The sequence below is a fragment of the Protopterus annectens genome, chromosome 2.part1, assembly GCF_019279795.1.
Source record: "Protopterus annectens isolate FY-2018-M chromosome 2.part1, PAN1.0, whole genome shotgun sequence".
In the NCBI taxonomy this organism is placed as follows: Eukaryota; Metazoa; Chordata; order Ceratodontiformes; family Protopteridae; genus Protopterus; species Protopterus annectens.
Genome location: NC_056729.1, coordinates 671,493,233 through 671,517,434, shown reverse-complemented (window position 1 = coordinate 671,517,434; position 24,202 = coordinate 671,493,233). Strand labels below are relative to the sequence as shown.

The following is a 24,202-nucleotide window of genomic DNA, read 5'->3' as shown; positions in this document are numbered from 1 at the left end:
AACCCCTCTTTAGAGACAGAAATCAACAGAGCATTTTCCCTGATGATTCTATATCTATTAGACCCAAGGGTGTAAATATTCTTGCTACACCTTCGAGGTGGTTTATGTGGCTTTGTGCACATATTGCAAAGGTTTTTATATTAGTAAAACCAAAAGGCGGTTCAACGAAAGAATTTATGAACATTTGAGGGATATTAAAATTTGTAATAATACGAGTGCCCTATTCAAACATATTGACACATTTCCTGGTCATGTATTTAAATTTTTAGTACTAGAAAAAGTGGTACAAGACCCTGGGGGAGGGTCCTTGGGAAGACTACCTTGCGTTCAGGCAATTGTGGTGGCAAGTGAGGTTAGATGCACTCACTTTCCCTGGACTAAAGGATAGCTTCAACTTTAGTAGTTTAAAGTTGCTTTCCTACAAGGCATGATGTAGTAGTTTTTACTTTATTTCTTTGTTGATGATCATCGTGTTGCACTGCTGCAGTCATCACACTTGGGTTATCCTGCCGTCAGGCAGTCCCGCAGTCAGCCAGAGTTCCAAAGTCTTGGTCCGGCGTTGCTTGCTGTCGCTTTTTCCCTGATGTCAGTGCGCCAGGGGTATATAAGATGCAGCAGACGCCATTTTCTCCAGTCTTTCTTGCCGCGCGGTGCCCGAAGCAGAAGCGGTTCGCAAGTGCCGGTCGGCTGACTCCTGACATTTTCAAATCGAATTTCAGACCGAAGTCTTAAATAAAGCTAAGTACCCCATTGGGGAACCTTTTCTTGCCTCAGTCCGATGTCAGAAAAAGTTAACAATTGCATTTCTTGTGGGAAGCAAATACCTCATAAGGACTTTCATTCTTATTGTATTCCTTGCCTAGGCCCAGACCACGACATCACAGGTTGTCGGTTTTGTGCTAGGTTTAATAAATGAACTATTAAACGTCTGTTTGATTTCGCCCAACATTATTTTGGTAGGAAATCTAATTATACCATGCCGTCGGCGCAACCGACGACCGGAATGCATAAAAAATGCAACGATAAGGACAGGCAGCCGAGACCCAAACCAGACTCCGAGGCCTCTGCTAGGCCATTCGCCGGTTCTCCGGTTTTCAGTGAGGCGCCTACCCAGCCCCTGCCGACTGATGATTTAGAACCCCAGGCGACATCCGATTCACAAGCGGAGATTGCTAGGCCTCCACAACTTTTAACCTTAGGCCCATTCGACTCCATGCCTGAAGGAGATTCCGGTGCAGTTGAAACGCCTTCAGTTGCAGAAGGTGTCTTCAAGCTGACTACACTCACTATTAAATCATATGCAAAGCTGAAAACGCCTTTAAAAACAAAGAAGACTGTACAGCAGTCTCTATTACAAGGCCCCATGCCTAAGAAACAGATGCTTAAGATGGCTGAAGACTTAATTACCCTAATCAGAGGTTCCCATCCCCCTCCTGATAAACGGCCTAGACAGGAGGAGGAGGACTACGCTTCTTCTGACCAAGTTTCAATTTCCTCACTCTTCTGAGGAACAGGAATATTCCTTTCCCCCTTATGAAGAGACTGATGCTGAAGAGTCTCTCCCTTTTACATCTCCCCCAGAAGACTACTCTTTTGGGGAAACCTTACATACCATGAGGGAACATTTCCACTGGGAAGGCCAGGATTATTCTGATTCTAAGAAAAGGCTCCGAGAGTTCCTTTTACTACCCCAGCACAGACCACTTGCTATTCCACCTGTGTTAGACATTGTGGATGATGTTTACTCAGAATCTAGTCCCTGACTCACACAAATTCCTGTATTAAAGCCCTGTTGCTGACCCAGAAACCATTTCCCAGGGTCCCAAAGGGGTTAAGGCCTCTATTGCTAAAAATCCTGTGCCCTCTGAAAGGGATTCTAGAGCACTAGACAGATGGGGAAAGAAAGTATATACCTCAGCTACTCTAGCTATGAGGGCCTTAAAATTGTCAGTTTCACATGCTGAAATATCAACAATATTTTATGTCTCAATTAAAACAAAAAAATGATCACACATACAGAACAGCCTGATTACAAGGAAATGCAAGATTTGTTGCATGCAGCTGAACAAGTGGGAAAACATACATTACAATGTGGATTTGATTCATTGGAAGCTTCTTGTAGAGCAGCATTGACAGGGTCTGTCATACGTAGGCATGCTTGGTTAAAAGAACAAACTTTACCTGATCATGTTAAAGCGAAGTTATTGGCTGCACCTTTACAGCAGGATGTTTTATTTGGTGTAAAAGCAGAAGAAGTTTTAAGGAAAATGGAGGATAAGGCAAAATCTATGCAGACGGTCAAGGATTTTTTTACAGGTTCAACCCCCTCATTTCAGCAGAAATTGGCTAACCAAAAACTGGTCCTTTCCAGCTTCTGCCAGACCACAGAAGGGCAGATACACACGTCCAAGGGGCAGAGGCCAGTGACAAGGCTCTTACCAGCCTCGACAATGGGGTGCCACAACCGAAAAAGGAGGACAAGACAGGTCTCAAACTACCAGAAGACAAACACAATGACTTACCCCTCAGACTTCCAAGCAAAACCCTCTTGGCAGCTCCCTTGGGGGGAAAACTAGCACATTTTATAGACAATTGGCACATCATCACAAAAGACAAATGGGTCCTAAATATTGTATCTCAAGGATACAGATTCCACTTTCACACTTTGCCAAGTATAAAAGGAATGCCAGACCTACCACCAAATGAATGGGCAGAGGCTCAAAAGCAAATTTCAGCTGTCATGGACATGAGTCATTCAACAGGTTCCTACACAGGAGCAAGGACAAGGATTTTACTCAAGACTGTTTCTAGTTCCCCGAAAGGACAAAGCCTAGAGACCCATTCTGGACCTCTCAATTCCAAACGCATACCTGGAAGTACCCAAATTCAAGATGCTAACACTACAGCAACTTCTTCCCATGCTGGGCAAGAAGGCTTGACTAGTAACGTTGGACCTCAAGGAGGCATACCTGCATGTCCCTATCAGACAAAATTGCAGAAGATACCTCCGATTTATAGCAGGTTCAACCCATTACCAATTCTCTGCACTGCCCTTTGGCTTATCTACTTCACCCAGGGTCTTCACAAAATGCCTGACACCAGTAATTGCATATTGCAGACAGAGGGATTCAAATATATCCATACCTGGACGACTGCCTTATTCAAGCAGAAAGCAAGGACATTCTATTAAAGCATCCGGCGTTTGTCAAACACCTGCTAAGCTGCCTAGGGTACACAGTAAACGAAAAGAAGTCAAAACTAGTGCCCTCACAAGACATAATATTCCTGGGTGCTAACATAAATACAGCAGCCCAGATGGCTTATCTCATGCCAGACAAGCAAGGACAACTGACTCAATACTTCAAAATGATGGCAACAAAGACCCAACTCCCTGCAAGATTAATTCTGCAGGCCTTTGGGATTCATGGCATCTTGCATACTACTAATACCATTTGCAAAACTGCATATGAGGAAATTACAATGGTATCTGAAAAGCGTATGGACTCAACACAGCCACAGCTTGGAAACAATTCCACTCATACCCTGCCTTCAACAGGAGTTTCTATGGTGGGCTCACAGCCAGGCAAACTGTAACAGATGCATCGGATTATGCCTGGGGAGCGCACATGGCAGGACAGTGTATTCAGGGCAAATGGTCTGCAGGCCAAAGGCATCTACATATCAATCAAAAAGAGATGCTAGCTGTACAAAATGCCCCAACAGCTTTCAAGGACCTCCTACATCCAGGACAACTCCTAATAAAGATGGACAACACCACAGTGATGTGGTACATCAACAAGCAAGGGGGCACACACTCCTACCCCCTATGCAGACAAGCAATGACCTTGTGGAACACAGCACTGACCTACCAAGTTCAACTACAAGCACAATTCCTGCCAGGAAAGAAAAACACATTGGTAGAAGATCTAAGCAGAAACATCATAGATCCTCACGAGTGGAAACTAGATCCACAAGTATTCGCAATGGTAACTCAAAAATGGGGGAGTCCAGACATAGATCTGTTTGCTTCCCCCCAAAACTAAAAACTACGGAAATTCTGCACAAGGACATATCACACTAGCTTGGAAAGTGAACGCCCTCTCATTCAGTTGGAAAACATTGGCAGTGTATGCCTTTCCTCCACTGCCTCTTCTGGCAAAGGTGCTGCTAAAAGCCAGATTAGAGAGGCCACAAATGATACTCATTGCTCCAGACTGGCCACGCCAACACTGGTATCCAATACTAAGGAACATGGCTCAAGGCCCACCATGGATTTTACCTACAGTTCCTCAGCTGCTCACTCAGCAGAACAATCAGATTCTACACAGCCAGCTCAAGACTTTAAATCTGGCTGCATGGCAAATTGCCTAAACAACCAGTCAACACTTCTCTCTAAAGCTGTGATGGACGTCATTCTGGAGGCCAGGAGGCCCAGCACCAGGAAAGTCTATTCAGAGAAATGGAAAAGATTCTGCGCCTGGTACCAGGCTAAAGGCCAAAATCCCCTTGTACCAAATATTCCTCAGATTCTTCAATATTTAACTGAGATGTTGCACAAAGGACTTTCCTTCTCATCTATTAAGATCCACACCTCCGCTATTTCAGCTCAATACAGCACGGACCCTCCTATATTTTCACATCCATTACTAAGACAGTTCCTCAGAGGGGCTAAGAACATAAGACCACCCCGGAGAGCACCAACACCAACTTGGGATCTCAACTTTGTTTTGGAAAAACTTACACTACCGCCCTTTGAACCAGCTTTCACAGCTGGATCTACAGTTCCTATCATGGAAAACTGCCTTGCTGCTAGCAATAACTTCAGCACGAAGAGTCTCAGAACTACAGGCCCTAATGGCAGTGGAGCCTTCATTATCATTTTTCATCAAGACAGTCTCTCTTTACGAACTAACCCTTCCTTTATGCCAAAGGTGGTTTCCAGTGTGGCCCTAAACCAAACCATTCACCTGCCCACCTTTTACCCAAACCCCCAGAACAAAGGGGAAAGGCTCCTACACTCTTTGGACATTCACAGGCAATTACGTTACTACTTGGATAAAACTAAGGCTTTCAGAAAATCTGACCAGCTCTTTGTATCCTATGCTGCAGGATCACAAGGAAAAGCTATCTCAAAACAGACCATTTCAAAATGGATAGGACATTGCATCCGTTTCTGCTACACATACCATGGGAAATCTGTGCCTGGTAACATCAGGCCCCATTCCACCAGGGCTACAGCAACATCAACAGTCTTCCTCTGAGGGGTACCAACCAAGGATATTTTGGAGGCTGCAACTTCGAGTTCAGTGCACACCTTCACCAAGCGCTATCACTTACCTCTATACTCTAAAACCAGAGCTGGCTTTGCCACTGCAGTTCTGCAGGGCCTACTAGCCTCACCAAACCCTGTTTAGTTCCACCACCCATCCTTAGCTTTGGGATTCTACAAAAGTGTGATGACTGCAGCAGTGTAACATGAACATAGTACAGTTTTGTACCTACCATAAATGTATATGTTCGAGTGTTCACACTGCTGCAGTCCAGGTTACCCTCCCTCCATCCCCTCTGAACTAGCTGGAGTTATCTATACCTTTCTGTCCTATACAACCTTTGTGGTGTATTTGCTTGTAACTGAAGGAATTGTTTTATGTTTATGTATGTATATTTTTTATTAGCAATATGTATTGCCGACCTATTGGGGGCACCTGACATCTGGGGCAAGAAAAACTGAAGAAAATGGCGTCAGATGCATCTTATATACCCCTGGCGCACTGACATCAGGGAAGAAGCGACAGCAACCGACGCTGGACCAAGACTTTGGAACTCTGGCCAACTGCGGGACCGCCTGACGGCAGGATAACCCAAGTGTGATGACTGCAGCAGTGTGAACACTCTAACATCTACATTTATGGTAGGTACAAAACTGTACTTTTCTTCTCCCTGTAACCTTGTTGTATTATTTCTTTATACACTTTATCCATCAGTTTCCCTTCAAGTTGTTGTCAATGAATAATTGTATTATAAATTATAGTTAACACAAATGTGTTTTACTAACAGTTTTTTCTACTTATACATATTTCTACATTTTTATATGTTTTTATGCACTTGGCATTTTAACTTTTTAATGTGATTGACTTCCGCGGTGGTGCAGCGGTAGCGTTGTTGCCTCACAACAAGAGGTTCTCCCGTTAGATTCTCGGCTTGGGTTGGGACTGCCTTCTGTGTGGAGTCTGCATGTCCTCCCCGCGGTCGAGTGGGCGTTTGAAAGACGTGTTGAATGGGTGTGCCTTCGTTGAAGGTTGGGCATCGGGCTGGCAACTCGACACCATACAAGCCAACTGCCAATCATTAGCGGCCCGGAGTTCTGCTGTGCCGAACCCTAACCGGGAAAAGCCAGACAATTGCATCATGTGATTGTTTTTCAGCAGTATAAATGGCTGTTTGTAGTTTTTACTTTGTTCTGATGAAGTCAGCTGACTAGGCTGACGAAAGCACTTAACTTTGTGGTTCTCAAAAGAATTTGTTTGTGTGAGAGTAGTAGTCGGAGGATTTTTTTTTTTTTTATTTTTTTGCATTGTGATTTTCCCAGGTTCCTGGTTTTGGTGTTTTTACATGTTGGTATTTACTTTCTACTGGTGGGTTTCTTCCACCAGAACTTGGCTTCTTCTTCGGGGCTCCTGACAGGTTAGGGCAAGAAAAACTGATGTAATGGCGTCGGCTGCTGTACTTTATACTACTGACGACCTGACATCAGTACTGAAGCGATAGCAACCAACGCGGAAAATACTAAGCATCTGGTATTCGGGCCAGCCAAGTGCTACCCTGGCAGGGATCACCCAAATGTGATGACTGCAACAGTGAATACACTCGAACATCTACATTTATTTATGGTAAGTGTACACAACTGTACTTTTTAATAGTGGCTGTAGCACAGGAAGAGCCAGAAGGTGATGGGAGTCAGCAGCACCTGACTTACCTCTCCTTGTGTGTAAGATGGAGGTCTGGTCTGCTAGAGTGTTGGAAACCACAAAGGACAGGAAAACAGGATGCGGCTCTTGGAGCAGGTGTATGCCCTTGTCTGCTACCAGTTCTTTGAAGGGGGGGGCATTGCTTCTTTGGGGAGGGTGTGTGCAGGAGCTTGCATGTCATCCCACAGAATGAGTATTGTTGGCCTACGTATGTGAGCATGCACGTCCACTGCTACGGGTCTGCAACATTAAGGCTAGTGGGCAAAAGCCTTGATGGTTGTTTAAATGCTCTCTCATTGGCCTTCTCCCCACTGAAGGAGAATGAAATGAGCCTTTTAGCCAAAAGGAAGTTGATGTTTGATAGGCAGTGGGACAAAAAAAAAAAAAGAATTAAAAAAAAAAATTCCTTTATTTATTTCTACTGTACTGTTGCTTTGTTCCTGTTTAGAATGTGGTTATATTTCTTTTAATCCCACAAAGCAGAATTACCTCTTCGCAATGATCTGAAAGCCGTGCCATGTTCTGATGAAGTAACTCTGTATTTAACGCAGTAAAGAAGTGCAGGTAAAGGGAATGAAATCCATATTCACAGGCTTCAGTGCCTCTTAAATTAATCTTCTGTTGCTGGTAAAAGTTTTTTCAGACCTGGGACTACCATGGAAAAAAATCCTTTAAGGTTACTGCCTTAATAGTAATTTTCAAGAGCTTCTGTGTCATCAATATTGCCTTTTCCTCTACTTTTTTCCTAATTGTGAATGAGTTAGAGAATCCTTCCTTTTAAGGTTCCTCCATTTTCCATTGTGTGTGTTCTCATAGCTGTGTTCACTTCCACATCTGATAGAAGAGAACTGAAGTGAGGTGCGCCTTTTACTTTGTGTTATAGTCTACTTGCGTGGGTAGAGAACTTCTATGGAAAATGTTTTCTGTTAGAGAGGTTTGTGGTTGGTGGCGGTTCAAAAAGTCTGCCCTTTCCCAAAATCTCTCATGGAGTTGATATCTTGTGTAAATTGCCTTGGTTTCATTTCTTCCCTGGATTTTTATTTTCACTTCCTGGTCTCTATAAAGGTGTAATCTTTATAAAGAGAAATTGCAGAACATATTTCCGATATCTAGAACTGATGAAACACAAGCATGATTTTTTTATGTATTGAAGTAGGCAATATAATGTTACATACATACTTGAACATGTAACAGGTGTAGTGCAGTCTGCAAGCAGGTGCATTAAACTACTGCTTGTGCTGCTTAAGCCACCGTTAACTGTTGTCAGTGTCACTTAAGCCAGTGTTGACTGACATTGCAAACTCCATGTTTATGGTCAATATTGTCATGAGTTATACATGAAAAGACTTTCATGTATAATCTGAATACAAAACAAAGCAGTGGTGATCTTTATTTTTTCAGGATGAAGATGATTCAAAGGCATCTGCTGGAGAAGAATCTAAGAGAGCAAATTTCTCAGTTACTGCATCTGAGGCAAAAGAGCAGCCTAACAACACCAGACCTGGTGTAACCAGAAGTCCGAATGAAGTAGCACTGAATGAAAAGGCAAGGTAAAACTAACTTCACATTAATTTTTTTTCTTTATTATTGAAGATCTTGTTAAAGAGTGCTGTATGTCATGCATTTGATGGTATACAATGTATTAATTACAGGGAAAAATTTTATGAAGCAAAGCTTCAGCAGCAACAGAGAGAGCTTCAGCAGTTACAGGAAGAAAGAAAACGTCTGATTGAAATTCAGGAAAAAATTCAAGACTTGCAGAAGGCTTGTCCAGATCTACAGGTAATTAGGCTACTGCAACTTCATTACATGAACATTTGTATTAACTCCTGCATAGAGAAATTTATCAACTGAATGTATGAAATGACCCCCCCCCCCCAAATCATCACCACAGTATTTAGACTCCTACACATTGTGAAGGGTGAGGTGTACAAATAAACTCCATCAGTGGATAGGGTAGATCAACAAAGCTGTATGCATATGATGTGGCATCACAGACTGTAAACAGGAGCTTCTGCAAAAGATCTGAAAAATGTTCTGTTGAAGTAACTTGTTTTGCATTTAATACGGTAAACAAGTGAAGGTAAGATGGACTGGAATGCAAAACTGAAGATGTGAAGTTGTTAGATCTCGCCGTTTATTCTCACTGATGGGTTCGGAGCCAATCCTCGGCTCCGACACGGCCGATAGCAAAGCTCAAGGTTTGCCAGTAGCTCGAGACCAAGCTCCTTATCCCACAATGCACTGCTGGAATTACCTCAGATCTAGTTTGTCGCGGCAAGAGACATCTCTGTGATCCAGTTAGCTCGGACCATTTTGACAAATCGCAAGTTAAAAAAACTCTTTTCTTTTGAGTGATAGTGTTCAGTGTGTTTCTAGTTTAAAATATAGTTTTAAGTAGGCTAGTTTTGTAAAGATCCTACCCTGTGTGTAGCTTTTGTTTTCTTGGTGTTAGGCCCTTTCTTGGCCCTATTTAGTCTTACTATCTTTAATTATTGTTGGTGTTTTTTTAGTGTGGGCTTAGTTAACCCTGTATTTAGCCTTTACAGTTATTTTTTGTGGTGTTTTTTTAAAAGAATGTCGGATGAGAGAGAAAAATCTCACCCCAAATCAGGGTTTAAAACGTGTCCAGATTGTGGAGAGAAAATGTCCATTACGGACAGACATGTCCAATTTGTCTATTGTCTGAGGGCTAAACACCTCCAAGACTCCTGCAGTATATGCCATTCCTTTTCATCTATGGCTCTCTTAGAAAGGAGGAGAAAACTAACAGTGGGTTACTGCAGCATTCTTTTTCTGAAACGTTGGGTAGCCAGGAAAGTGCCAGCACTTAGTCAAAATCTTCGAAGTCTTCTGATTCCAAACAGACCAAGAAGGCAAAGAGATCAGAGGGTACAGGGTCATCGGCTCCACAGCCCTCGGAACCGAGTGTCCCTTTGGTTCGGAGCCAGTTCCCAGTCTTGGAGCCGGTCTGTGAGGTCCCCTTATCTCCTCTGCTCCAGTCAGCACTTTCGGTGCATTCCTCTAAGTCTTCGGTCAGCCTCTCTGATTTGGATATGGATCGGCTAGTGCATAAGCTTTTACGGGCACCAGGACTTGCTAAATTGTTGTCGGCACCGACCACTTCGTCGGAGCCAAAGACCATTGAACCAGATTTGACTACTCCTCCGAGCCGTACTGGACCTTTGGAGCCGAAGGAGCCGGAATCTATGATTGTCGAACCTTTGGAACAGACACCTGCACAGGATGCAAGGAGCCGACGCTGTCCTGTCTGGTCCAGGGAGGATAGTCGGACCGATATGTCGGTGCTGACTCTTCCTCTCGGGGCTTCGGCTCAGATGAGCTCAGCTCCTACCTCAGGCTCGGAGCCTATGGTTTCGGTGCGGGAGGATCAGACGGTCCGTCCAGGTTCCGTCTACCCCTTCTCGTTGGAGCCATGGCACTTTTGATGCCATGAGGAGAGTCATGTCTCATAAGACATCGTCAGCATCTGTTTGGCCTTCCCTCTCCCCTCAAGTTCCTGTGTCCGCTTCTTCATCTACCGGTCCCCTTGTGAAGCGTAGACACCCTGAGCCTCAAGTACCCCCACAGGATGTCCCCTGCTCTTCCGAGACCTCCCCAGATCTCCCCACTGAGGAGGTATCCAGGAAGAGATTGTGCAAGAGGAGGCACTTGGACTCCCCACAGGAGTCTTTGACATCTGACACTGACCTGGATGAGTCAGAAGGGGTCCCCTCGATCCCCCTCTGAGGATATCACCTTTGCAGAGATATTAGAGATCCTGATTCAGAGGGGTGGTTGGTAGTCCAAAACCCCCTACTGAGGACGAGTCAGTGCTCTTAAAGGCTTTTGGGTCTCAACCTTCCACTTCTTGGGGGTGTCCGCCTTACGATGAGCTCATGGAGCTGATCTCTCGTAAGGCATGGGAGTCGCCGGAGGCCATGGAACTGTCCCTCGGAAGCCGAACAAGTTTATCTCTGCCCCAGTGGACAAAGCCTTTTTGACCAAGGGAGTGCCTGTTGATGCCATGGTAGCTGCAGCCACCAAAAAGGATGTGTCTGAAACATCCACCTCTATCCATCCTCCTAATAGGGAGTCTAGGATCATGGATAGATATGGGAAATGCATGTTTAGTTCAGCGACTTTTTCACTTCAATCACTAAACTATTTAACCCATTTCACAAGACTCCAAAGAGATGATCTGAAAGAGCTAGGAGATGCTCTTCAGGGTACGGTAGCTGCAGGGGTTGCCGACAGAGTCAACACACAGCTCGCTACCCTAAATTTGGTTGTGAACTCATCCATGCGTCTGATATATCCAGCTGATGGTTTGAGTAGAGCCACTAGTTCAGGCATTGCTCTGCGGAGACGAGCCTGGATGCGTCTCTGTTCCTTTGCGGAGCCCTTTAAGTCTTCCTTTATTAACACTCCGTTTGATGGCTCATCACTGTTTGGGCCTAAAGTAAAGGAAACGTTAACCCAGGTGTGAGCAGGAAGGCAAGACCCCTGTCTGCCGTTGGAGTCCGTTTTTCTACCCCTACTTGGCCCTATCCCAAGGGCCTCAAGGGTGGAAAAATGTGGTTCCGAAAAGCACAGGGAACCTTCCAGGACACACGTGGAGAAACCCCCTCTAGAGGCAGAGGAGGGGGTTATAATGGAAGACAACGCCCGCGTGGCAGAGGGGGTCCGCAGCAACAGGGCAACAGAGTGCACTTGTCTGGTCAGCCCTACCAGCGCCCCTGAAGGGAGGCCCGGCTGTCCGGCTCTGGAGGCAGTCGGGGGTCTCTTATCTTTGTATACAGAAGCCTGGCTAAACATAACGTCGGATACTTTGCTACAAAGCATCATTTCCAGAGGATATTTCATACTGTTTTTTTACCCCTCCCACTCCTGTATACAGAATCCCAGATGTTCCACCCAGTCTTAGGGAACGAGCAATCTTAGAGGTCTACAAATTGCTAGAAAAAGTCATCCAACCTCTCCCAGCAGACCAAGTTGGATTCAAAACTTACTCAAGATTCTTTTTGGTACCAAAGAAAAAAGGGGACTGGAGACCTATCTTGGACCTCGGCAGACGCATTCAGTTCTTAAAGAAAGGGAAGATGTTCATCGTGCATACAGCTGCAATCATAACAGATGGGTTATCCTGCCGTCAGGCGGGTACTCGGTCGGCCGAATTCCAAAGTCTAGGTCTGGTGTCGGTTGTCGTTGCTTCTTCCTTGACGTCAGTGCGGCAGGGGTATAAAAGAGCCAGCCGACACCATCTTCTTCAGTCTTTCTTGCCGCGCGGTGCCTGAAGCAGAAGCAGTTCGCAAGTGCCGGTCGGCCAGCTCCTGAGATTTACGAAAATATTTCAGCCGAAGTCTTCTTGAAAGCTAAGTACCCCGTTGAGGAAACTTTTCTTGCCTCAGACCGATGTCAGACAAAGTTAATAATTGCATTTCATGTGGGAAGCAAATACCGCATAAGGATTTTCACTCTTTCTGTATTCCTTGCTTAGGCCCAGACCACGACGTCTTGGCCTGCCGTTTTTGTGCTAGATTCAACAAACGCACTATTAAGCGTCGGGCGGAGTTCGCCCTTCACTATTTTGGTAAAAAATTTAATTATATTATGTTGTCGGATACTCCGACTCCAGTTTTGAGTAAAAGACGCAAAGATAAGGACCGACATACGAGGTCAGCGACTTCTACTGACACCACGCTAAGGCCGACTACCGGTTCTCCGATTCTCAGCGAGGCGCCTACGCAGCCCCTGTGTACCGATGGCACTTCATTACCGGTGTCTTCAGTACCCGAGGTCGCAGGCTCCTTGGTAACCATTCCAACTACAGATACCGACGCCACTCTTGGTGGGGAAACTCAGAGTTTAGACAGGCCTGCCATTTCTCAAGGTGTCTTCAGGCCTTCCTCCTTCTCTATTAAAGCTTTCACAAAATCTAAAGCAGCCAGGAAAACTAAAAAACACCGACCTCAGACCCCCTCTCAAGGCCCCATGCCTAAAAAACAGATGCTCAAAATGGCTGAGGATTTGATTACTCTTATCAGGGGTTCTCAACCCCCCTCGGACAAAAGGCCCAGATTAGAGGAAGACTACCCTTCCTCAGATCAAGCTTCTATTACCTCTGAACATTCTGAGTGCCAGGAACTATACCTATTCTCCTTTTGAAGACTGTGATGCAGAGGAGTCTATTCCCTCGGTCTCCCCCCTGAGGACTACTCTTTTGGGGAAACCCTGCATACTTTGAGGGAACACTTTCACTGGGAAGGCCAAAATTACTCAGATTCCAAGAAAAGGCTCAGGGATTTTCTCTTGCTCCCCCAGCATAGGCCCCTGGCTATCCCTCCTGTTTTAGATATATTAGATGATATGTACACAGAAGCCAGCCTCATCCCAGATTCTTTACCTCCAGCTCCTGTTAAACCAGTCAGGTATTACCAGGTTCCTGATTCACACCAGTTCCTATACAAAAGCCATACTGCTGACCCAGAAACTGTTTCACAGGGTCCCAAGGGAATTAAGGCCTCTACTGCTAAAAACCCATTACCTTCAGAGAGAGATTCCAGAGCTTTAGAAAGGTGGGGGAAAAAGGTGTATACCTCGGCCACTTTAACCATGAGGGCATTAAACTGTCAGTTTCATATGTTAAAGTATCAACAGTTTTAGTTATCTCAGTTGAAAAGCAAAATGACACAACCAGAACAACCAGATTTAAAAGAGTTGCAGGATTTATTGCATGGTGCAGAGCAAGTGGGTAAACATACCTTGCAGTGTGGTTTTGATGCTTTAGAGGCCTCATGTAGAGCTGCTGTTACAGGGTCTGTCATACGTAGACATGCTTGGCTCAAAGAGCAAGCCTTACCAGATCATGTCAAAGCTAAATTACTAGATGCACCTCTTCAAAAAGATGTATTGTTTGTTGTTAAAGCTGAGGAGGTACAAAAGAAAATGAAGGAAAAAGCGAGATCAATGCAAACAGTGAAAGATTTCCTGCAGGTACAACCTCCACATTTCAGCAGAAACTGGCCTTCAAAAAATTGGTCCTTTCCAGCCACGGACAGACCACAAAGAGGCAGATACAGACGCCCGAGGGGTAGAGGGTAATCTCAAGGATCATTCAGAGCCAGACAATGGCAAGCACCAACCCCAAGAGGTGGCGAAGATAGATCACAGTCATTCAGAAAGCAGACACAATGACTTCCCCCTTTACCTGCCAAGCAAAGCTTTAATGGCAGCACCTTTAGGTGGAAAACTGGCATTATTCTCAAAAAATTGGCATATTGTCACAAAAGACAAATGGATTCTGGACATTATAGACAGAGGCTACAGATTCCACTTTCACACCCTTCCAAAAATGAGAGGCATGCCAAACCTGCCACAAAATCAAAGGGCAGAGGCACAAAAACAAATTTCAGCTCTCATGGACATGAAAGCTATTCAAGAGGTACCTGCAAAAGAACAAGGTCAAGGGTTTTATTCCAGACTATTCCTGGTACCAAGGAAAGACAAAGATTGGGGACCTATTTTAAACCTATCCATCTTAAACACATATTTACAGGTACCAAAATTCAAGATGCTCACATTACAGCAGCTTCTTCCCATCCTGGGCAAGGAGTCTTGGCTGGTAACGTTGGACCTCAAGGAGGCATACCTGCATATCCCTATCAGACAAGATTGCAGAAGATACCTCAGATTTCTTGCAGGTTCAACCCATTATCAATTCTCTGCATTGCCCTTTGGCTTATCTACTGCACCCAGAGTGTTTACGAAATGCCTAGCATCAGTAATTGCCTTCTGCAGACTTCAAGGAATACAAATATACCATATCTGGATGACTGCCTGATCCAAGCGGACAGCAAGGACATACTTCTGAAACACCTGGCGTTTGTAATAAAACTGTTTAACTTTCTGGGATACACAGTCAACAAAAAGAAATCAAAACTAATACCCTCTCAAAAAATAATTTTCCTGGGTGCCAGCTTGAATACAACCACCCAGATGGTCTACCTCATGCCAGACAAACAAGGGCAACTATCTCAATACTTCAGCAAAATGGCAACCTTCACCAGGCTGACTGCAAGGAAAGTCCTGCAGGCTCTGGGATTCATGGCATCTTGCATCCTTCTGATCCTATGTGCAAAGCTGCATATGAGGAAACTTCAATGGTACCTAAAAAACCTATGGTCTCAACACAGCCACAGTTTGGAAACAATTATACCACTCATTCCATGTCTTCAAAAGGAATTTCTGTGGTGGGCTCAAGCATGCCAAAGAAACATAGGTCTCCCTTTCTGCGTACCTCAAGCAACTCAAATCATCACAACAGACGCCTCGGACTACGCCTGGGGGGCGCACGTGACAGATCAGTGCAGTCAGGGAAAATGGTCCCAAAAAGAGAAGCACCTACACATCAACCAAAAGGAAATGCTAGCAGTGCAAAATGCTATTATGGCCTAAAGACCTACTGCATCCAGGCCAGCTATTGATAAGGACAGACACACAGTGATGTGGTACATAAACAAATCGGGGGGAACTCATTCATACCCCCTGTGCAGACTAGCCATGACCCTATGGAACACAGCTCTGGAATTGCAAATCCAAATTCAGGCACAATTCCTGCCAGGGAAGGAAAACACATTGGCAGACAGCCTAAGCAGAAATATGACAGATCCACACGAATGGAAGTTGCATCCTCAAGTTTTCGCAAAGATAACTCAGGCATGGGGACAGCCAGACATAGATCTCTTTCCTACCCACAGAAATTACCAATTGAAAAAATTTTGCTCAAGGACCTATCATCCACAGGCCTGGAAAGTGGACGCACTTTCTTTCAATTGGACAATGTTGACAGTCTATGCCTTTCCGCCTCCTGCCCAAAGTTCTATTAAAAGCCGGAGCAGAGAGGGCGAAAATGATTCTCATTGCTCCAGACAACACTGGTATCCACTCCTGAAGAGCCTGACACATTCCCCACCATGGATCCTACCTCTAGTGCCTCTTCTGTTGTCCCAGCACAACTTCAAAACTCTTCACAGCCAGCTCAAAATCCTAAATCTAGCTGCATGGAGAATCCATTGATTTCCCAACAGACCCTCCTCTCCAAGGAGGTGCAGGGTGTCATCTTGGAGGCCAGAAGACCTCCTACTAGAAAAGCCTACTCCGCCAAATGGAAACGTTTTTGTGCCTGGAATCAGAAAATGGGCCAGAATCCTTGGGTAATAAATTTACCTCAAATTTTACAGTACCTAGCTGAGATGTTACAGTGGACTTTCCTTCTCCATCAAAATCCACGCTTCAGCCATTTCTGTGCAATACAACACAGATCCTCCTTTATTCTCTCATCCTCTCTTAAGACAGTTCCTCAGAGGGGCAAAGAATATAAAACCCCCAAGGAAACCACCAGTCCCTGCTTGGGATCTCAACTTCATATTGGAAAAGCTGACCCTTCCTCCATTTGAGCCAGCTGCTTCAACAGAACTGCAATACTTGTCATGGAAAACAGCCTTCCTTCTGGCTATCACCTCAGCACGCAGGGTTTCGGAACTACAGGCCCTCATGGCTGTGCAACCTTTCATCATTTTCCATCAGGACAGAGTTTCCTTACGAAACAACCCTACCTTTATGCCAAAGGTAGTATCCAGTGTAGCCTTGAATCAGACTATCCACTTACCTACCTTTTACCCTAACCCACAAAACAAAGGGGAAAGACTACTGCATTCCTTGGACATTCACAGACAACTTTGTTATTATTTGGACAGAACAAAGCCATTCAGGAAATCCGAGCAACTCTGTGTCCTATGCTACAGGTGCTCAAGGAAAGGCCATCACCAAACAAACAATCTCAAAATGGACAGCCCACTGCATACGCTTTTGTTACTCATTTCATGGAAAAGCTGTGCCTTCAAGCATCAGATCCCACTCCACAAGGGCCACAGCTACCTCTGCAGCTTTCCTCAGGTGGGTTCCTACCAAGGACATTTTGGATGCAGCCACTTGGAGTTCAGTGCACACTTTCTCCAAACACTATCACCTTCCACTTTACTCTAAATCTAGAGCGGGATTTGCCACAGCTGTCTTGCAGGGCATCCTTGCTCCTCCTAGTTCCACTTAGTGCTTGCCACCCCTACTTAGCTTTGGGATTCTTCCCATCTGTTATGACTGCAGCTGTATGCACGATGAACATGGTACAGTTTTGTACCTACCATAAATGTAGAAGTTCGAGTGCTCATACAGCTGCAGTCCAGGATGTTCATTGTGCATACAGCTGCAGTCATAACAGATGGATTTTCCTGCCATCAAGCGGGTCCTCGGTCGGCTGAATTCCAAAGTCTAGGTCCGACGTCTGTTGTCGCTTCCTCCCTGACGTCAGTGCGACAGGGGTATAAAAGAACCAGCTGACGCCATTTTCTTCAGTCTTTCTTGCCGCGCGGTGCCCGAAGCAGAAGCAGTTCGCAAGTGCCGGTTGGCCAGCTCCTGAGATTACGAATATTTTGCAACCGAAGTCTTCTTGAAAGCTAAGTACCCCATTGGGGAAACTTTTCTTGCCTCAGACCGATGTCAGACAAAGTTAATAATTGCATTTCATGTGGGAAGCAAATACCGCATAAGGATTTTCATTCCCTCTGCATTCCTTGCTTAGGCCCAGACCACGACGTCTCGGCCTGTCGTTTTTGTGCTACATTCAACAGACGCACCATTAAGCGTCGGGCGGAGTTCGCCCAACACTATTTTGGCAAAAAATTTAATTACATTATGTCGTCGGATACTCAGACTCCAGTTTTGAGTAAAAGACGCAAAGATAAGGACCGACATACGAGGTCTGCGGCTTCTACCGACACCACGCCAAAGCCGACTACAGGTGGTCTGGTTCTCAGTGAGGTGCCTACGCAGCCCGTGAGTACCGACGACACTTCATTGGCGGTGTCTACTGTACCCGAGGTCGCAGGCTCTTCGGCCCACACCCCGACTACAGATACCGAAGCCACTCTTGGCGGTGAAACTCAGTTTAGACAGGTCTGCCACCTCTCAAGGTGTCTTCAGGCCTTCCTCTTCTTTTTCCATCAAGGCTTTCACTAAGTCTAAAGCAGCCATGCATACAAAAAGACAAGCTCCACAGGGCCCTTCTCAAGGCTCCATGCCTAAAAAGCAGATGCTCAAAATGGCTGAGGATTTGATTACTCTTATCAGGAGTTCTCAACCCCCCCTGGACAAAAGTCCCAGAGTGGAGGAAGAATCCCCCTCTTCGGACCAGGCTTCCATTATTTCAGAACATTCTGATGACCAGGAACATTCATACTCCCCTTTTGAAGATTCTGATGCAGAGGAGTTCATTCCCTCTGTCTCCCCCCCTGAGGATTACTCTTTTGGGGAAACCTTGCATACCTTGAAGGAACACTTCCACTGGGAAGGCCAAGAGTACTCAGACTCCAAGAAAAGGCTTAGAGATTTTCTCTTGCTCCCTCAGCACAGGCCTCTGGCTATACCTCCTGTCTTAGACATTCTAGATGATGTGTATTCGGAGGCCTGCCTTAACCCAGACTCTTTACCTCCAGCCCCAGTCAAGCCTGACAGGTATTACCGGGTTCCTGACTCACACCAATTCCTATACAAAAGCCATGCGGCTGACCCAGAAACTATCTCACAGGACCCCAAGGGAATTAAGGCCTCCACTGCTAAAAATCCATTACCTTCAGAGAGAGATTCCAGAGCTTTAGAAAGGTGGGGGAAAAAGGTATACTCCTCGGCCACCTTAACCATGAGGGCATTAAACTGCCAGTTCCATATGTTAAAGTACCAACAGTTTCTGTCATCACATTTGAGAAGCAAAATGTCACAACCTGAACAACCAGACTTGAAGGAGTTGCAGGATTTGATACATAGTGCAGAACAAGTGGGTAAACATACCTTGAAATGTGGTTTTGATGCTTTAGAGGCCTCATGTAGAGCTGCTGTTACAGGATCAGTCATACGTAGACATGCCTGGCTCAAAGAGCAAACCTTACCAGATCATGTCAAAGCTAAATTACTAGATGCCCCTCTGCAAAAAGATGTATTTGCTGTTAAAGCTGAGGAGGTATTAAAGAAAATGGAGGAAAAGGCTAAATCAATGCAAACAGTGAAAGATTTCCTACAGGTACAACGTCCACGTTTCAGTAGAAATTGGCCTTCCAAAAATTGGTCCTTTCCAGCCACGGACAGACCCCAAAGAGGTAGATACAGGCGCCCTAGGGGCAGAGGGCAATCTCAAGGATCGTTTAGAGGCAGACAATGGCAAGCACCTACACAAAGAGGTGGTGAGGATAGTTCACAGCCATTCAGAAAGCAGACCCAATGACTTTCCCCTTTGCATGCCAAGCAAGGCTCAAATGGCAGCACCTTTAGGCGGAAAACTGGCATTATTTTTGAAAAATTGGCATATTGTCACAAAAGACAAATGGATCCTGGACATTATAGACAGAGGCTACAGATTCCATTTTCACACCCTTCCAAGAATGAGAGGCATGTCAAACCTGCCACACAATCAAAGGGCAGAGGCACAAAAACAAATTTCAGATCTCATGGACATGAAAGCTATTCAAGAGGTACCTACACAAGAACAAGGTCAAGGTTTTTACTCCAGACTATTCTTGGTACCAAGGAAGGGAAAAGATTGGAGACCTATTTTGGACCTATCCATCCTAAACACATTTTTACTCGTGCCAAAATTCAAGATGCTCACATTACAGCAGCTTCTTCCCATGCTGGGCAAGGAGTTTTTGCTGGTAACATTGGACCTCAAGGAGACATACCTGCATGTCCCAATCAGACAAGATTGCAGAAGGATACCTCAGATTTCTTGCAGGTTCAACCCATTATCAATTCTCTGCATTGCCCTTTGGCTCATCTACTGCGCCCAGAGTATTCACGAAATGCCTGGCATCAGTAATTGCCTACTGCAGACTTCAAGGGATACCAATATACCCATATTTGGACGACTGCCTGATCCAAGCGGACAGCAAGCGCATACTTCTGAAACATCTGGCTTTTGTAATAATGTTGTTGAATTCTCTGGGATACACAGTCAACAAAAAGAAATCAAGGCTAATACCCTCTCAAACAATAATTTTCCTGGGTGCCAACTTGGACACAAACACCCAGATGGCTTACCTCACGCCAGAGAAACAGGGGCAACTAACTCAATACTTCAGAAAACTAGCAAATTTCACCAGGCTGACTGCAAGGAAAATCCTGCAGGCTCTGGGATTCATGGCATCTTGCATCCTACTAATCCCATGTGCAAAGCTGCATATGAGGAAACTTCAATGGTACCTGAAAAACCTATGGTCTCAACACAGCCACAGTTTGGAAACAATAATACCACTGATTCCATGTCTTCAAAAGGAATTTCTGTGGTGGGCTCAAGCATGCCAAAGAAACACAGGTCTCCCATTCTGCAAGCCTCAAGCAAATCAAGTCATCACAGCAGACGCCTGGGACTACGCCTGGGGGGCGCACATGACAGATCGGTGCATTCAGGGCAAATGGTCCCAAAAAGAAAAGCACCTACACATCAATCAAAAGGAAATGCTAGCAGTGATAAATGCTATTATAGCTTTCAAAAACCTTCTGCATCCAGGTCAGCTATTGATAAGGACAGACAACACCACAGTAATGTGGTACATAAACAGGGAGGAACCCATTCATACCCCCTATGCAGGCTGGCCATGTCTCTTTGGAACATGGCTCTGGAATTACAAATCGAACTTCAAGCACAGTACTTGCCAGGCAAGGAAAACATGCTGGCAGACAACCTAAGCAGAAATATGACAGATCCACACGAATGGAAGTTGCATCCTCAAGTTTTTACAGAGATAATTCAAGCATGGGGAAGGCCAGACATAGATCTCTCTGCCTCCCACAAAAATCACCAATTGGCAAAATTCTGCTCAAGGACCTTTCATCCACAGGCCTGGGAGAGTGGACGCACTCTCTTTCAGTTGGACAACAATGACAATTTATGCCTTTCCACCTCTTCCTCTGCTGCCCAAAGTTCTATTAAAAACCAGAGCAGACAGACCAAAGATGATTCTCATTGCTCCAGACTGGCCAAGACAACACTGGTACCCACTCCTGAGGAGCCTGACGCATTCCCCACCATGGATCCTACCTCTAATGCCTCTTCTTCTGACTCAGCACAACTTCAAAACTCTTCACAGTCAGCTGAAAACACTCAATCTGGCCGCATGGAAGATTCCTTAACTTCACAACAGACCCTACTCTCCAAGGAGGTGCAGGATGTCATTTTGAAGGCCAGAAGGCCTTCTACTAGAAAAGCTTACTCCGCAAAATGGAAACTGTTTTGTGCCTGGAATGAGAAAAAGGGTCAGAATCCTGGAATACTGAATTTACCTCAAATATTACAGTATCTAGCTGAGATGCTAAGCAGTGGACTTTCATTCTCCTCCATCAAAATCCATGCCTCAGCCATTTCTGCAGAATACAACACTGATCCTCCTTTATTCTCTCACCCCCCTCTTAAGACAGTTCCTCGGGGCTAAGAATATAAAACCCCCAAGGAAACAACCAGTACCTGCTTGGGACCTCAATTTCATTCTAGAAAAACTGAACTTGCCTCCTTTTGAGCCAGCTGGCTCAACAGAACTGCAATATTTGTCCTGGAAAACGGCCTTTCTTCTGGCTATCACCTCAGCTCGCGGGATATCGGAACTACAAGCCATCATGGCTGTGCAGCTTTTCATCATTTTCCATCAGGACAGAGTTTCCTTGCGAACCAATCCGTCCTTTATGCCAAAGGTGGTATCCAGGGTAGCTTTGAATCAGGCTATCCACTTACCTACCTTTTACCCTAATCCTCAAAACAAAGGGGAGAGACTACTACATTCCTTGGACATCCACAGACAGCTGCGTTATTATTTGGACAGAACAAAGCCTTTCAGAAAATCAGAGCAACTCTGTGTCCTATGCTACAGGAGCTCAAGGGAAGCCAATTTCCAAACAGACAATCTCAAAATGGATAGCCCACTGCATACGCTTTTGTTACTCTTTTTTCATGGTAAAACTGTACCTGCAGGCATAAGGGCCACAGCTACCTCTGCAGCTTTCCTCAGGGGGGTTCCTACCAAAGATATTTTGGAAGCAGCCACTTGGAGTTCTATGCATACCTTCTCCAAGCACTATCACCTACCATTATACTCCAAATCTAGAGCAGGCTTTGCCACTGCAGTCTTGCAGGGCATCCTGGCTCCTCCTAGTTCCACCTAGTGCCTACCACCCCTTTTTTAGCTTTGGGATTCTACCCATCTGTTATGACTGCAGCTGTATGCACGATGAACATAGTGCAGTTTTGTACCTACCATAAATGTAGATGTTAGAGTGCTAATACTGCTGCAATCCAGGTTTCCCTCCCTCCTTCCCCTCTTGGGACAGGCCTAATGGCTAACACCTCCTCATACAACCTATTTGGTGTATTCTTTTATGGTGTATTTGCTTGCAACTACTGTTTTTTGATTATTCTGTATTGCATTATTACATAAATTTATGTATTGCCTTCCTTCTGGGGGCACCTGACATCTGGGGCAAGAAAAACTGAAGAAGATGCCGTCGGCTGGCTCTTTTATACCCCTGCCGCACTGACATCAGGGAAGAAGCAACGACAACCGACGCCGGATCTAGACTTTGGAATTCGGCCGACCGAGGACCCGCCTGACGGCAGGATAACCCATCTGTTATGACTGCAGCTGTATGAGCACTCTAACATCTACATTTATGGTGGGTACAAAACTGTACTTTCTGAATGGTCACGCTTCAGTCCATTCTTCCCTTTCTAGGGAAAGGCGATTGGATGTGCTCCATAGATCTCAAGGACGCGTACTATTTCATAAAGATGAACAGATGCTCCAGGCATCACCTACGTTTCCGGCTGGGAGCCAATCATTACCAGTTTCGAGCCCTGCCCTTTGGTCTCACTACAGCCCCCCAGAGTATTCACCAAATGCATGGCAGTGGTCACGGCTCACCTGAGGCGTCTAGGATTCCAGTTGTTTCCATACCTAGACGATTGACTCCTCACCGGTACCACCAGGCATCAATTGACTCAGGCAACAGAATACACTCTGACACTCTGCCATCAGTTAGGCATTACAGTCAACTTCGAAAAGTCTGCCTTATCGCTATCGCAGCATACAGTTTTATAGGAGCAGAGTTAGATACCACAACCACCACTCTACGTCTTCCAGTTGTAAGAGTCTCATTTCTCCGCCAACACATGAACTCACTGGTGTCAAAGAACAAAGCTACAGCAGCAGAGGTCTTGAAGGTGCTAAGTTTGATGGCAGCTGCAATCCTGGCTGTACCACTCGCAAGGATGCATATGCGAATCCTTCAATGGCTCCTCTTTACTCAGTGGTCTTGCCAGAAACTGCCGCTGCACCACATAATTCTCATCACAGATTCCTGCAAGAGAGACCTTCGGTGGTGGTTGACGTCTCTTCATGTCGCAGTCGGAAGGCCCTTTGTCGTCGTCGCCCCCCCCCCCCCGTAGCCACCGTGACCATGGACGCTTCCCTGATAGGGTGGGCGGTGGGCATTTTCAAAGAAAGACTGCCCAAGGCACATGGACGGATCAAGAGTCACATTTATATATCAATGTTCTGGAGTTGAGAGTGGTACTTCGGGCGTTGCAGTACTTTCAGGTATCTCTTCCTCTAGGAACTATTGCAATTCAGACTGACAGCATGTCAGTAGTCTGGTACTTGAACAAGCAAGGTGGAACCAAGTCTTACCCCATTTGTCGAGAAACCCTCAGGGTTTGGCAGTGGGCTGTGTCCCAGTGTTTTCTGTTAGCAACGCACATCCCGGGGAAATCCAACGTGATAGCGGACAAGCTAAGCAGGGCGATATTGCTCCCTCACGAGTGGTCTCTCAAACAGGTTGCGGAGTTGATTTTCCGCAAATGGGGCCAGCCTTGCTGCGACCTCTTTGCCAGCCACATTAATTCAAAATGCAGAAGCTACTTTGCCCTAATTCCATCTTTGGGACATCCCCCAAGAGATGCACTCGTACACGATTGGTCCCTGGGTCTCCTTTATGCATTCCCCCCCTTTCCATTGATACCCAGATTTTTACAGAAAGCAAAATCACTGGGAAGGACTGTTATCCTCATAGCCCCTTACTGGCCTCAACAGATTTGGTTCCCGTTTCTCCAACATCACCTGCTGGAAGATCCATGGATACTG

The 24,202-nt window shown here is 45.5% G+C and overlaps 1 protein-coding gene across 1 annotated transcript in view; it reads left to right on the top strand.

Moving 5' to 3' along the window:
• PCM1 (pericentriolar material 1) overlaps window positions 1-24,202 on the top strand; it is a gene marked incomplete at its 5' end in the record, with an annotated part of 3,258,627 nt that overhangs the window by 597,682 nt on the left and 2,636,743 nt on the right. The window contains 2 exons of the mRNA XM_044063494.1: window positions 8,370-8,518; window positions 8,621-8,750. Coding sequence (XP_043919429.1) covers window positions 8,370-8,518; window positions 8,621-8,750 — 279 coding nt within the window. The remainder of the gene's footprint in view (window positions 1-8,369; window positions 8,519-8,620; window positions 8,751-24,202) is intronic.